The sequence below is a fragment of the Lepidochelys kempii genome, chromosome 12 (genome assembly GCF_965140285.1).
Source record: "Lepidochelys kempii isolate rLepKem1 chromosome 12, rLepKem1.hap1, whole genome shotgun sequence".
NCBI classification, from domain to species: domain Eukaryota; kingdom Metazoa; phylum Chordata; order Testudines; family Cheloniidae; genus Lepidochelys; species Lepidochelys kempii.
Window position 1 is genome coordinate 35,727,586 of NC_136391.1, and position 15,015 is coordinate 35,742,600.

The 15,015-nt window shown below is 44.6% G+C and overlaps 1 protein-coding gene across 1 annotated transcript in view; it reads right to left on the reverse strand.

Annotated features, from left to right (window-relative positions):
- Window positions 1–15,015, reverse strand: part of COTL1 (coactosin like F-actin binding protein 1) — a 33,174-nt gene that overhangs the window by 14,484 nt on the left and 3,675 nt on the right. The window contains exon 3 of the mRNA XM_073308087.2: window positions 2,978–3,135. Within this exon, the coding sequence (XP_073164188.1) occupies window positions 2,978–3,135 (158 nt within the window). The remainder of the gene's footprint in view (window positions 1–2,977; window positions 3,136–15,015) is intronic.

Sequence of the window (15,015 nt, forward strand, 5' to 3'; positions counted from 1 at the left end):
GCTTTGGAATATGCTTGCTTGGAAACTAACCCCAATAAACATCGCTTTGTCTGCACTTCGGATTTCTGGTCTTTTGCTGCCTGCGTGACAAAAACCATGGAAGTGGGAGGGTGAAGGGGAAGCCCTCTAACAACTTGATTATCCACCTGGGGGCTACCATGCATTATGCCTCTGTCTTGCATCCTTTGGTCCTGCAGTTGGCTACTTCTCCAGGTCACTGTGGATTCTGTGGGGTTTATCTCAAAGTTAAGCCTATGTATACATGCCTGTTTGGCATTATGCATCAATTCAATGGAACATACCCACACGCCCCCCATGATATGGGTTACATTCTTTGGCATTCAGTTATGACTTCCACGGGGGGGAGGGGGGAAGGGAAGAAGAGCACAAAACTACAGTTCAAATTGCCTTAAAAGTGACCCCTTGAAATAGTTTGCTTAATGGAGGTAATTTTCTAAAGAAGGTGGATGAGAATTGTCAATATATTTGGAGATACTTCGGGGATGATCTCAAAAGAGATGGATTTGCCTAATAACGTTGGTTTATAGCACAAATTTCCATAGTGTTAATATTTCAGGTTCGGAGCTTTTACTGGGTATATATTGATTAACTAGAAGCTTAAGGCTTTATGTCAAAGCCAAGAGTGGTTAACATGCCAATAGCCTATCAAATCAAATAAGCTATTAAACAAGCAACCACTCAAGTTTCAAATGACATGTAACAGGAAGTTACAGATTGTTGTATGGGTCAGTTGTCAGCATTATATAATTTCTGCTTCAACTACAATTATACAGTTTCAGCTACTGCATATTAATAAAGCTTTGCTTCATCACTACCATGTATAGTGGTAAATCTTCCGTTTCAGCATGAGTCCTTAAGTGTAGTTTCCATGTTGGGAGGTGTGGCACAAATGGGTATTTCCTAGGAAGGAGTTTGAATGTCACATTTTTGAATTATTTTAGGCTAAAATCATTAAAACAAACATTAAACTGTACATTTAAGGGACCTTCATTTTCATCCTGCACACTCCCCTCTCAAAGAGATTTCTTAATGTAGACAAATACTAAGGAGGAGGAGGAAAAACTGTTTTTGTTAACCTCCGAGGATAGGACAATAAGCAATGGGCTTAAATTACAGCAAGGGCAGTTTAGATTGGACATTAGGAAAAATTATAATGTGGACAACTGACCCATACAATAGTCCATAACTTCCTGTTACATGTCATTTGAAACTTGAGTGGTTGCCTGTTTAATAGGCAATTTGATTTAATAGGCTATTGAGTGTTAACCACTCTTGGCTTTGAAGTAAAGCCTTGATCTTCCAGCTAAAAAACTTCCTAACTGTCAGGGTAGTTAAGCCCTGGAACAAATTGCTTAGGGAAGTTGTGGAATCTCAGCCATTGGAGGTTTTTAAGAACAGGTTGGACAAACACCTGTCAGGAATGGTCTAGTTATTACTTAGTTCTGCCCTGAGTGCAGAGGACTGGACTAGATGACCTGTTGAGGTCCCTTCCAATCTCCTCTATGATTTTCAATATTCAGCCTGTTCTGACAGCTCAACAAGAAAGGATATTCTCAGGCACCAGAAAGAAGCAGTACATTTAGGGAACTTGTTTATCAAATGGGTCCCACCATAAACGTTTCTTCAGAGGAAGCATATGCTGAACTGTAAATCTAGTCAGTCATAGTTGTGCTGCTGGTGGCTAGTATACCCTTGCTTACAACAGCGATAAGAACATTTTGGTGGTCCCTTCTTGCCTTAAACTCTAAGACTGTTTTAACACCTAGTTCTGACAGTGCTTTCAGCAATAGATTTCAAAGCCCTTTACTAAGGGGGTCAGTATCATTATTCCCATTTTACAGATGGGGAAACTGAGGCATGGAGCAGGGACATGAGTTGCCCAAGGTTACTCTGCAGGCAACTGGAAGAGCCAGGAATAGAACCCCAGTCTCCTAAATCCTAAACTAGTGTCCTCTACGCTTCTATTTTAGAAGAGAGGATTGGATATTTTATTCACAGAAAACTGCATTGTGGAATGCTAACAGCTGAAGTTCCCCTCCTCCTCGATTTAAGTCTACTAAGGTCCATTGAACTTGAATTTTGTGGGAACACAATGCTGCATCAGAATGCCCTACGCATGCTCTAAATGGTTAAATTACACTTTGTGCTTGGACAGACAAATTCCACTGGGGAAACTTTCCAAGATGTGTGCTTAGTACACACATCTCCATGTTCCTGTTACACCCAATCCCAAACAGGAAACTATTCAAATCTAGTTAACTATTAAAAGTGGTTAGTTAATTAATACCGACTGCAAGCCCAGCCTTGCAGTCTATTGTCTCTGCACAGTGGGATAACCTGGAGCCTTCTGACGGTCTAAAATAAAAACCACCGATAAGCGTGGTAGTGTATTTCCTTATCACCTTTATCCAATATAACTACCAGCGCACGGCTATACATGCCTCAATATTAAGGGCTTGTCTACACTGGCAATTTACAGCGCTGCAACTTTCAGAGATGTGTAAAAACAAGCTTCCCGAGCAGACTGCGCACCAGTGCTGGGGGCTACGCCCCGCGTGGAAGCGGCTTTTTAAGGGCACTCTCCCAGCGCCGCGACCACACAAGGCATGTTAAAGCGCGGCCGCGGCTGTGCTTTGGCCTTGCCAGTGTAGGCTAACCCTAAGCGGTTCTTATATCAGGCAGAGAAGGAACAGGGGCTAAGAGATATTTACCCAGGCGAGGACCGGATTGTGTACTTTTCTTGCTCTCCGTACAGCCACAAGCTTTGGTGGCAGCTGACAGTCCAAAAGGCGCTCATTTTAACGCAGCGCGCGAAGGGCAGATTGGGTCTTGGTGACAGGAAGGAGGGTGAAAAGTTAAAGCTTTAGAAACAGAAGAGTTTTCTAAGGATGAGCCAGTTTCCCTCCCCCACCCCATGCTCTCAAAGGCTAGAAGCAGGGCAGAAAGGTGGTGTTACCTGCACTACTTCTTTGACCAGAGTCTTGTCAGTCCCAGTTTTGGCTCTCTGCAGGCCGCTAACGCTCTCCCCGATCCACGTGATGAGGGCAAACTTGACTCGCTTGCTCATGGCATCCCCAGTGGTAAATCGGACAAATCCAAACAACCTGATATCATCTTTGAAAACAAAGAAACAAAAAAAAAAAAAAGGAGAAATCATTATCATTAGACGGGAGACCAAAATATTACCTCACTAAAGAATGTCTTGGTAATTCAGATCAGGGGACCACCTGGCGATGCTCAGAATCGACTAACACTTATACAAATGTAAACGCTGTTAGAATAGAGGATCTTCCCATATTGGATCTACCTTTTGCTATTGCACTCTCACGGCCTAGGAGTTCCCTGGCTGGCACAGCTGTACCATGCCAGCTGCTATGTTGTTAAGTTTGGAAGTGAGGAACACACTCACAGTTGGCCAGGTCTTTCAGGTCTACGCAGCTGACCTGGATGATGCATTTAGTCTTCAGCATGCAGGAAAGGGAAGACATTGATCACTGGCCCCTATGCCACAAGCTGCTCTGGGAAGGTAGGAATCCACCTGTGCAAGGCACTTTGCAGGAGAGGAGACCTAAGACCAGATGCACCCCCAAGCCTGATTGGATAAGCAATGACAAAGACTAGTCAAGACCACAAGTTATGTAACAGAACTGCACAGCAACCAAAAGAACCATACCATATAGACCAAGAAAACAGCTCACTGATCAAAAACCAAGACCAGTAGTTGCTGAGGGCTAGACGCATCGGTTTCCCAGCCCACAAAATAAGACAGTTAGGCAGCCTTCAGTCAGTTGTGATCTCTTCTTCCCAGGGGGGACTTATAAAGAGTCCAAACAGAACAACAACACACACAGCCGAAACAAGACAAAAATGGCAACTACAACCACCAGCCTCCACACACAGACCTGTGGACAGGGCTCCAACTCGCACAGAGATGTTCCCAGGCAACCCTTCATATTTCCCCTGCTCCCATTAATGGGTCAGGGTTAATTGGTGGCTGCATTAATCCTTTAAGGTCTGGGTTAGCGATTACCCTTGTGCCCTATCACAGTACCTCATGCTGAAAAGCGTGTGCTGGATACCTTTAGACCACCAGTGCTCTCGACTGAGAGCTCTCAAACTCTTTATTACTCTTCCCTACTGTCCCTGAGACTCCTGCAGATCCACATAACAAATTAGGCTAATCTACAAAGTCGCTGCCCGGTTGAGAGTAATTCAAGAAGTCAGAGACCTCTGGATGTTCCAGTTAAGTGTGTGATCTGCATGACCTGCAGACAGATCACTCCCTCCTGCTGAAAAACCCACAGGAGGCAAAGAACTTCAAAAGGCGTCTCATAGAAATGCCTTTGTTTCCTCTGCTCCTTCACTTGGCCATGGCAAAGAATCACAGAAAGAGATACTTCTCCTCCCCACGATATGGAACAAGGCCCTTTTTCTGGAAAAAGGCAAACAAGTGTTCAAAAATGAACAGTCAGGCCACCCAAAAGTCACAACTGGGTTAAAAATAATGATTTCTAAACAGTAAATTGAGTCCATTTTTACCTTCTCGTTTGAGAGCCTTTAGGCGTCACGTTCTCCAGCTTTTCTCTGCAGCCACAAAGACTAGAAATTTAATTTTCTTTATTAATTACAGCTGCAACTCTCACAATTCCAGATGCTGGGGCTTGGAGAAGACACACCATGAGTATTGCAAGACTCATGGGGGTAGTTGGGGTGGGGGGAGGAGAAGGAGGTGTGGAAATCACGCGAGAAATCTCTCTGCTTCCCTGGAGAGCTTCTAGAACAGTGGCTCTCAAAATTTTAACTGGTGACCCCTTTCACATAGCAAGTCTCTGAGTGCGACCCCCCCTTAGATATATAAAAAAGGGTTTTTAATTTATAAAACACAATTATAAATGCTAGAGGCAAAGCGGGGTTTGGGGTGGAGGTTGCCAGCTTGCGACCCCCACCCCCCGCCCCCATGTAATAACCTCACAACCCCCTGAGTGGTCCCGACTCCCAATTTGAGAACACCCAGTTCTAGAACCTTCCCTAACTCCCGATTGAAAGGATTGGTATGCACATGGTCTCTGCCCAAGGGGGAAGGGGTTTGCAGCCTGAAAGAATGGGCACGACCTTCGGAGCCTGCGATGTATGGGGAAAACGGACACCATGCGTATGGATCCATCCTGGAATCTAGGACAGCTTGCTCTCCTCTCCACAGCAGTGTGTCATACTGCCCAAGCATAAACCCCTGTAGCAGCACAACAGGGCCACTGAGGCGTAGTTTCGTTGTATTAGCGATCCCTGGGAGTTCCTCATGAAGGTCCACTGAGTCAGGAAGGGAGCATGCCACAGGGCATGGGTGCTCCACCCCCACCCAGCTAACTTCCCACCACCACCTGTGACTCACCCAATGCACACAGCCACTAAGAAGGGATAGCCAGCAGCAAAGGCATTTCTGCATTCATTTCCAGGATGTGCCTTCTTTCATTCCCCTCCACCGACAGAAGAGAGCAGGAACATCAGGCCCTTTGATTTTAAGATCACCATAATCCTTGTTTCAGGGCCTGGCTTCTGCTCTGTTAGGCCAAACTAAGGTTATTTATTTAGTGACCATCTGCATACAAGCATCTCATCTCTGGAGTCTGACAGATTCTGTGTTCCTTCTCTGCAGGGTGATTCACCAACCCAAGCTGTTGGGTGCATTTGCAATCACAGGCACATACATAGTGCCACCCCTTTCCAGTCTTTTCTTGTGAGTGCACAAGATACTGAAACCTACATCAGCCCTGATCTTCCAGAGAAGCAGAGCAGATGGACAGTCAAGGGAGCACAGAATATACCTATCACAGCTGCTCCATCGATTTAATAGGTCACTTGGTGTCCTTTTAGTGCAACAAGATGACACATAAAAGAACCATGAATCAGAGCACTTGCTTTTTGGAAAAGGAGCCCATTACACTTGGTCCAACTTAAGTTTACTGTAACCAATTCAGCATGTTTTATTCCTATGCTGTCCCAACTACCACCATGTGAGACATCCAGGATGCCAATTCACACCATCCTCATCTAGATCCATAATAAAATTTCTCTGTATACCATATATATTGCATCACAAAAGGAGCCCCATAGAAACGTAAAAGGCTCTGTACCATTTCCCCTGCCCCTGTTCCACAGAAAACACCACAAGAAGCCTTTGAAAGCCAACAAATGTCACCTCAAAGCTAGAGCTGGTTGGAAACATGGAAACTTCTTTGTTGATAAAGTCCGAGTCAGAAAAGGAAAAATTTTTGGTTTATTCAATATTTTTTGCAAAAACATTCTTACCACATTTTCCCCCATAAAGGTTTAATTTCTTTAGTTTTCCTTTTTCATCTCCATGTTTTGTACATTGCCACTGAGCAAGTGCAGAGTTATGGGGAAGAGAAAGAACAAAAAACAAAAACAAAAAAGTTGTTTTCCAGTTTTGTCAAAATAGGAAAAAAAAAAAAAGAAAAGAAAAGAAATGCCCACAAATGTTGGAAATTTTGAAATTTGAAAAAACAAAATTTCTAGCAAAATATTTTTCATTCCAAAGAGTTTGATTGGCTCTTCTGAAAGAGGACCCAAACCAGAAGAGCCATGTCTATGAGAACTATGTGCAAGCAGAGTTTCCCTGCCTCTTCAAGAGGCTTTATTTCTGGCTGGTATGATGAACCTGTAGTAAGAAATTCCAATTCCAGCCAGAAAATCATCTTCAAGTCAATAACAGATTAAGCCTAAGAGGGCGTGTGGAGAGTGGGGAGAAATGGACAATAAACATTATGGTGAAGAGTGAGCACAAACCCCCCATTGTGACTTTCAATATAGGCTTGAAGGAGACTATTGAAAAAACAAAACAAAACCACCCAAAACCAAACCAAAAATTAAAACAAACCCTGCTTCGTCAGACATAGATCAGACTGTGAATATCAACTCTACTACATATATGAGGCACAGACATAGGGAGCCACATTTTGCTAAGCACCTGTTCCTAGAGGAGCCTACAAAGCTTGGTCCATTTTGAAAAAGAGTCAAGCCATCTGACAGAGTGAACTTCAGTTTGACCTGTGACCCACAGAGCCACAGATGCTGGGGCAATCTTGATTCTCAGTGGAAGAACAGCAGAAGGAAAGGCGCTTAATCTCTCTCTGAAAGCAGCTGTGTTAATATGAATGCTGAAGCTAACAAAATGCAACTCAAAGTGGAGTTATGACCCACTAGGCAACTCACTATCCTGTTAGTACACCAATTGTTATATCATCTTACGTCTTCATAGGTATGTCCAGTGGCAGATTATCCAATGGGGCCCATGCCCAGGGGCCCTGGCCAATTGGGGGCCCGCAGAAAAATGGGCTCCCCAGCAGAAATCCGCCATGGGGCAGCAAAAGCCCAGAGTCCTGGCACAAGCTGTGGGGCGGGCAGGGGAAACCCCAGCGCCCCGACCCCCCAGCAGAAGTGCCAGGCAGGCGGGGGAAGCCCGAGCATCTGGACCCCAGCTGAGGCCCCCAGACTGGAGGAGCTCTCACTCCCTGCTGCGGCCCCTTGGGGCCGCAGTGGAGGAGGTGGAATGGGGCAGGACCATGGTCAGAATAGGCGCAGGGCTGCAGGCGGAAGAGATGGGGTGGGGCCACGGTTCCGATGCCTGGGCCCTCTCACTTGCTGTAGCCCAGGGCCCCAGGAGATAATCCACCTCTGGGTAGGTCTACACCCACAGCTGAACACCCACAGCTGGTGCACATCAGCTGCTGTGGGCTCAGACGGGACCCTCCCCCCGCCTCACAGAGTTCGAGAGCCCAGACTCCAGTCCTAGCCTGGACGTCCACACTGCAGTTTTACAGCCCTGCAGTGCAAGCCAGCTGACCCAAGCCAGCCGTGGGTGTTTAATTGCTGCGTAGATATACCCATTGTGTTTAACAAGTGCAAAGGTTAGACAGAAAAGAAACAGCTGGTATAATTGCTAACAGTTCACCAACAAGAGAAGCAGATCTTTCCGGCAGAGTTCAGAGAGAGCAGTCAGAATCCCCGAGCAGAACTGGCCGAGTTTCACAAATAGTCTGAAGCATGTTCACAGTGACAAATTCAGTGAAACAGGATCCAAGCTTAAGTTCCTGTATATTCACGGATTTCCTCTTCCAGAGTTAACCAGTGCTATCCTGCCAAATTGTTTCTCTGCATTAGAGCAAACAAAAGGAAGCAGTACTTCACACAATGCACGGTCAACCTGTGGAACTCATTGCCAGGAGATGTTGTGAAGGCCAAAAGTGTAACTGGTTTCAAAAATAATTAGATAAATTTGTGGGCGATAGACCTATCACTAGCTATTAGCCAAGATGGTCAGGGATACAGCCCCATGCCCCAGGTGTCCCTAAACCTCCAATTGCCAGAAGCTGGGACTGGACAACAGGGGGAAGGATCACTTGAAATTGTGCTGGTCTGTTCATTCCCTCTGAAGTGTATGGCACTGGCCATGGTCAGGAGACCGGATACTGGGCTGGGTGGACCAGTGCTCTGATGCAGTATGGCTGTTCTTATATAGAAGTAGTCAGTGCCTTAGTGAACTCTGGTCCTCTCCCCCTCCCCAACTGAAAAAGCCCAAGACACTTTAATTTCCTCCTCTGCCTCTCCAAGAACACTTTAAACTGGCTTTAGAAGATGGACGTTGATGTTTGCAGTTGTACATGCCAAGGGTGGGGTAGATGCTACGTAACTAATGAAGTAATAATACAATGAACACCTTAACAGTAACAGGTGTTTGTTCCTTGTTTATCAGTAGTTAGTGTTTCCCTCTCCCCACCCTGCCAGTGGTTTTGCTTGATGACAGGACCTATTCTGATCCACCCAAGTATTTTAATACAATTGAATCAAAAAAGTTTCCCCACCAGACTACAAAGCTGCAACATTTCACACTGACTAGAATCAAGAAAGGTATAACATTAGTCCCATTGCTCAAACAAACTGGCAAAACCAATCATATTCTTAGATAAGGTCACCACTGCTAGCTTTACTCACCCAGTATTACTGTACCTAGGGACTGCAAGGAAAAGTCTGACAGAACGCTTTGTCCTTACATACCATGTGTTATGAATACCTTGCCCCTACAGAGCTAGTTATAGAGAAAACGTGGCAGATTTCCTCAAAAGTATCCTGGTTCTTATTGCTTTTCATCTGGCTTTATTCATATTTTACTTGGAAAACATTGGCTTACTTAATATCCTCAAAGAAAGAGGCATGTGTGGAGAAAGTTAAAATTCTTCATTATGTGTTCAGTTGAATCTTGGATGAACAGGTTCCTTTTCCTATACTTTTTGTAGCAGCCATACCATCTTACTACATTTTACCACGACAACACAATGTGAGTATACTCCCGTGGTTGCACCAAGTAAAAAGGGCGAGGAGTGAGTTTAAAAGGAACGAAAGCTGCTCTTAACTCAGGAATTTTTTCTTCTAAATGCTCTGAGGAAATCTACTCCACTTTTATAGCTAATTAAAACCACCTTTAAAAACCTCCAAGGACGTATTTTTAACATACTGTTAACGGATATGGCCACGTAGGATATTAATGAGAACTGTACAACTCAAGTTCTGCTCTTCAGGCTGTGAATATTATGGGGCAAGATCCTCAGATGGTGTGAACTGTTGAGCTACAACCACTGAAGTTCTACCTCTGTGTGTTTTCCACAAAGCCTACCACTGACAAATACTTGCCAACATTTTGGGACACCAGAGTTTTCCCCTCTACTCCAAACAGGAAGCAAGAATTGTAGCTCCCGCCCCCTTAAATGATACTCATTTGATGTACATATTTTGTATTTGGATTAATTTGCTGAGGGTAAAAAAAAAAAAACAAAAAAAACCACACACACCCCAAAAACACAAAACTAGAAAAAGCTCACCACTTTTCCTACCATAGCAACCCAAGTACACTGGGAGAAAATAAAATGAAGCTCCCAAACATGACAATATGTAGGAGGTTAATTCCAGTGATATACCACTTTTCTGGGATGCAGCTCTTTGCATGCATAACAAGATACATCTGCAAATGTTTTAGAAACCTTTGGGGGAAGAATTGTGTATATAATCCTAAGTAACAGTATGGCTGTCTTGCAATGAAACCAAAGGGAGTTTAGTTTGCACGGTGCCAATTTTGAGTAGTCTTGCAGCTAGATACTGGTTCTAGTCCCAATGAACATTGGGTTGCATATGAACATTATGTAGCATTAAACTGCAAACTCAGAAGTCGCCATCTCATGGCCTTGGATACCCATTTTGTGCCAGATGCCTGGTCAGTGTTAACTGATATCTACTGCCTGTCATGAGTAAGCTGTAAGAAAAAATGAGCCACATGGTAAAGATCATGGGCCCTCTAGTTGTTTAGTGTCAGACCACTTGGTTTCCTGCTAACATGACGCAAACTCTGTCCCCTCTTGACCCTCCGTGATGCAAGCTAGAATGTTAAGCTAAGGTTAACCAAACAGGAAGAAAGACTGTTCAAGCTGACATTTTAAATTTTTACTATAAGGAAACTATCAGAACTGAGGCTGTCTAAGAGAAGCATGACTGTGTAGGAGACACTGGGGAAGGAAGGGACATGGGCCCAGTTTGGCAGGGGGAAAAAGCCCAACACCTGCTTTCTCTTTTGAACACCTGGCTTTGGTTGCAGTTCTTCACCCCTTAAACCTCAATATGCAGACACCAATGCTCTGAGTCACCTGGGAGGAGATGCTCCTCGAACAGCTATCCCCATCACCACACTGGTGAGGGCCCAGCCCCCGTGCAGTACTTAGTCCCTGGTAAGGGTTAGGCCTTTGGAACTTTATCAAAAGCTCACTGAAGTCAACTTCAATGGGCTTTGGCCCTATAATCTTCTTTAAAAGAAAGACTGATGTTTAGCATCATGATTATAAACACAAGACAAAACCAAGGCCAATAATCCATTCTAATGTCCATCCAACACGTATCCAGTGTGCTAGGTCCAGGACATGAGCTCATGAGATTGATGAGCCATCAGCCACAGCAGAGTTCCTTTGCGCTCACCCATCAGTGAAGAAAGGGCTAAGTACTTGTCTCACTGAAGTCAATACCAAAATGCTCTCAAGCCTCAGTACAGACAGGATGTGGTCCAGAGACAAGAAGGCCAAAGTGTTCATGACTTGTTCACAGATGGGTTGTCAGTAGCATAAGCTAGAGTCCAGCAGTATCACAGCTAACCTCTTTGTTTCTTATAGTTATTACATGCCTGACTGAGGGCACAACTCCAGATAAGTTTTCATGGAAGTGATGCCTAGCAGTCTCCCAAAGTCAAGAAAGTTTCAAACTCCTGCAAGATGGTGAGCAGTGGACTCTTCCCCCTCCCACAACCTCCACAAAAAATCCATATGCTGTTCCATTATTAGCATCTTGAGTTGATACATCCCATTGAAACAAATACTGAGGTTGATTTTCTGTTGCATTAAAGGGTTGAGGGGCCTTTAAGGGATATAAATGACTTTGGGGAATACCCCCACCAGCCATAGTGGCCCTCTATTGGCTTCTCTCCTAGTGTAAGGGGAAGGATGGTCCAATGGTAGAGCATTAGCTAGGACAGGGGAGACCTGGGTTTAATTCCCTGCTCCAGCACGGACTTCCTGTATAACCATGGCCAAGTCACTTAGCCTCTCTGGGCCTCAGTTTCCTATCTGGAAAAAGGGGATACCATTTTCTTACCTCACAGAAGCATTGTGAGAATAAATACATTAGGGATTTTGAAATACTTGGAGATCTACAGATGACAGGTGTAGAAACAGGCTATTATGATGACGTAGGGACTGGGAGTGGACCCAGGCTATGGCTACTTTTTGAGCTTATTGGAAACAGAGTTTAAATTAGAGCAGTCCTGAGGCAGCTCTGATGCCAAGGACCAGACAGACCTCTGACAGGCTCCAGAATACAGTGAGTGTAAAGGGGACTTAACCCCGTTCAACACAGGAATGGTGGAAGCAGACAAAGTTCCAGATGACCATAAGGAAGTGGTTGGCAAACAGATGCCACTTTAACTGCTCCTCCAAGGAGCTATGCTTTACACAGCAGTGCAGGGGTGGGGGAGGGGGGGAAGGCTTTGCAGCCAGGAATGCACAGTCAATGTGAAATTCCCAAAAATAATTACCATAAAGGACGGATCATCAGTTTTCACAGGTTTGCCCTTCAAATATATGTTAAAGGGGAAAGCGGGCAAAGGAAGGTGATGAGCACGAGAAAGACTCAACAATATCCTGTAAAGTCCAAAATTACAAAGGTATTTTGGTGCATAAAGATGCAAATCGACACCGACTGGGATTTATAAAAAGCACCTAAGTGAGTTAGGCACCTTAGCTGCTTTGGTGCATTGCTAAGTCTCCCCAGGCACCTACCTGCATCTTTAGGCACCAAAACACCTTTAAAAATTTGGGACTAAGTTTTTAAACTACTGAATTCTATTCCTTACTGATTGCAATCCACCTATATACAGGGAGCATTGCACTAGGACACAATCTTAGGGGCTGGTTCCATTTTCCCCCCCACTCCCCGATGCTAACCAGAAATGCCTTATGCTGTATCTATTCCATTCCAAGAGTTTTAATTCCTCCGAATGTGGACTGCACAGTACCTTTTGTCTGCTCTTTACAGACACATGAATAGCTCTTCCATCTCATGCTGTCCCAGTACAGGTATTTATCTGTACTGGAACTTTCCTAACAGCAGCCTAAGTTAGTTCTTTTGTCATGGTTGTAAACATTTGGTTCTCAATGGGACGGAGAAACTTGTAAGCATCACGCTATTAAACTGCAGCGTAGCCATAAAAAAAAAATTGCAAATAGGGACTGTTCCACTCTGTTCCTTTAATAATATCGGGGAAAGCAAAATAAGTTCAGCTATTGGTTAGTCTGGCATCACTGACATTTACAAAACCCTTAACTCTGTATTTCTGACTGGGATTATTTTAAGTCCAAGATCCCAGGTAAGGTCACTCCACTCTTCTCAGCCATGCATTCACAGCCCCCATTATTAGGGTTTGAAATAAACACACATTTTCCTTCCCACTCTGTTGTAAAAAAACCCCAAACCTTCATCTATCTTTCTGGCTCTGAATCCAACAACTCAGCTTTTTGTCTAAAACTGTATTGACGGCATGAAGTGTTTAATGCCAAATTCATGCCGTGGTTGGTTGGATCCATGCCACCGGCAGAAGCACAAGGGAGAGCGATCTCTGGAAAAAGAAGCAGATCAAAAGCCTTGAATGAAATCCTCATTTAATGGAGGGGAACCCCAGAGATATTCGCGAATGCAGTAAAACAGCCCTGGGTCTATGCTTAAAGGAAATGACACATGTGCAGTAAGTGTCAGTTTCCCACCCAGTTTTCCTCTTCCTATTTAAAAATGTCACCCATATAGTTTCAGTGTCCCAGAATAAAGGGGAAGGGGTAAAATGGGAAGTTTATTGCATATTTCACTGCTATGCTTTTCTGCAGATAACCCCATGGTTGGTAGAAGGCTCAGGAACAGGTCCTATGTGCAGGGCCATCAAAGGCAAAGCTCTGGGGTAGAATGGACTTGTACATCCACAATATACAGAGGAATAAATCCTCACAAGATACATTGGGTGCAGCAGTGCTCAAATTGTGATCCATGGGACTTATACGATCCCCTTTACCATTGTATCTGAACACTTAATCTTTAATATATTTATTAAGTGGCAGTCCAGAGTGTCTGGAGAGCTGGCTGGTCACATGGTATCTTTGCCAGTTGCTAATGTAACCCACACACCTTTAGGTGTGGCGTTCTGTCCCATCTAGTGGCACAGAGACCACTTAGAGAGATAAAATGAGTCTGCTCTACAGCCTTAGCTAACAGACAGTTCATGCGGTAGAGGCTCATGCACTAATAAGCTCCAGGGGTCCCCGGTTCGATCCTGCCCGCCGGCGACCAGGGTCTGTCAGCATTACGGTAAGTCAAATTAAAAGAAGCCAAAAATACACCACGACATAATTTCCTGATTTTCCTCATGGAGGCTATTGCTGTGGTTGCAGCAGAGACATTCGGGGATCACCAGTGGTATTCGGAATGGAGATGTCTATGAGACAGACACTCTCTGTATTAAGCGGCAGGCAACACTACTGAGAACTCCTAGCACAATGCAGGAAGTGCAAAAAGCAACCCCATAGGGGCGTGAACAAAAGAACTTCCTGTATCTTTGAGCCAAGTGAATTAGCACCCACTGACTCCGCCTTCCCTCTAATCTAATGCCCAGGAGGGAAGCAATATGCACACCACACCAAAGGTGCTTTTAATAAGAATGGCCATTAGAGAAAACAGGAGACACAGATGCTTTCTGTTTGAGCGCATATTGTAACAGATGGCCTGGTAAGCAGAGCAGAGCGAATTTGCACTGAGGTGCCTCAGCCTACGCTTGGTGAGCTGAGGTTTTGTATTCCAGCTCCCACTTGTATCTTCAACCACTTAATCATAGGAGGCTTTACAAAAGGCAGCTGCACTTTGGGGGGGGGGGGGCAGGAGAAAGAGGGTCTTTCAAGTCTGTATTGTTCAGACAATAGGAATCCAAAACAAGGAAAAAAGTTTACTTTGAAGCCACTGGCATTTGTTTTAATCCACATTTTTCCATTGAATTTTTGTTTCAGCGGAAGTTTTCCAACCAGCTCTACGGTGTACTAAGAGTTGTCACCTTTCCTCCAGATGGTAAGGAAAGCGCTGTCTTCACAGCTGGCACCAATCCAGTTTCCTGACCGATGTCTAGTGGTCCAGCTCAGGCTGGTTGCACAGATAGAGTCACTAAAACTAGCATATCTTCCTTCCCCAACTCGTGTAACATCCGTTAGTTTGTGGGTGGAGGAATTAGCTGTCTGACACTTGGCCGAGTCTGTATACCCGGTACCTCTTCACTTCCTATGGTTTATTAAAGCTTCAAGCACATGTGCTTCAGAGATATTTTATTGTCAAGGGTTAATCTGCTCTTGCCTTGTT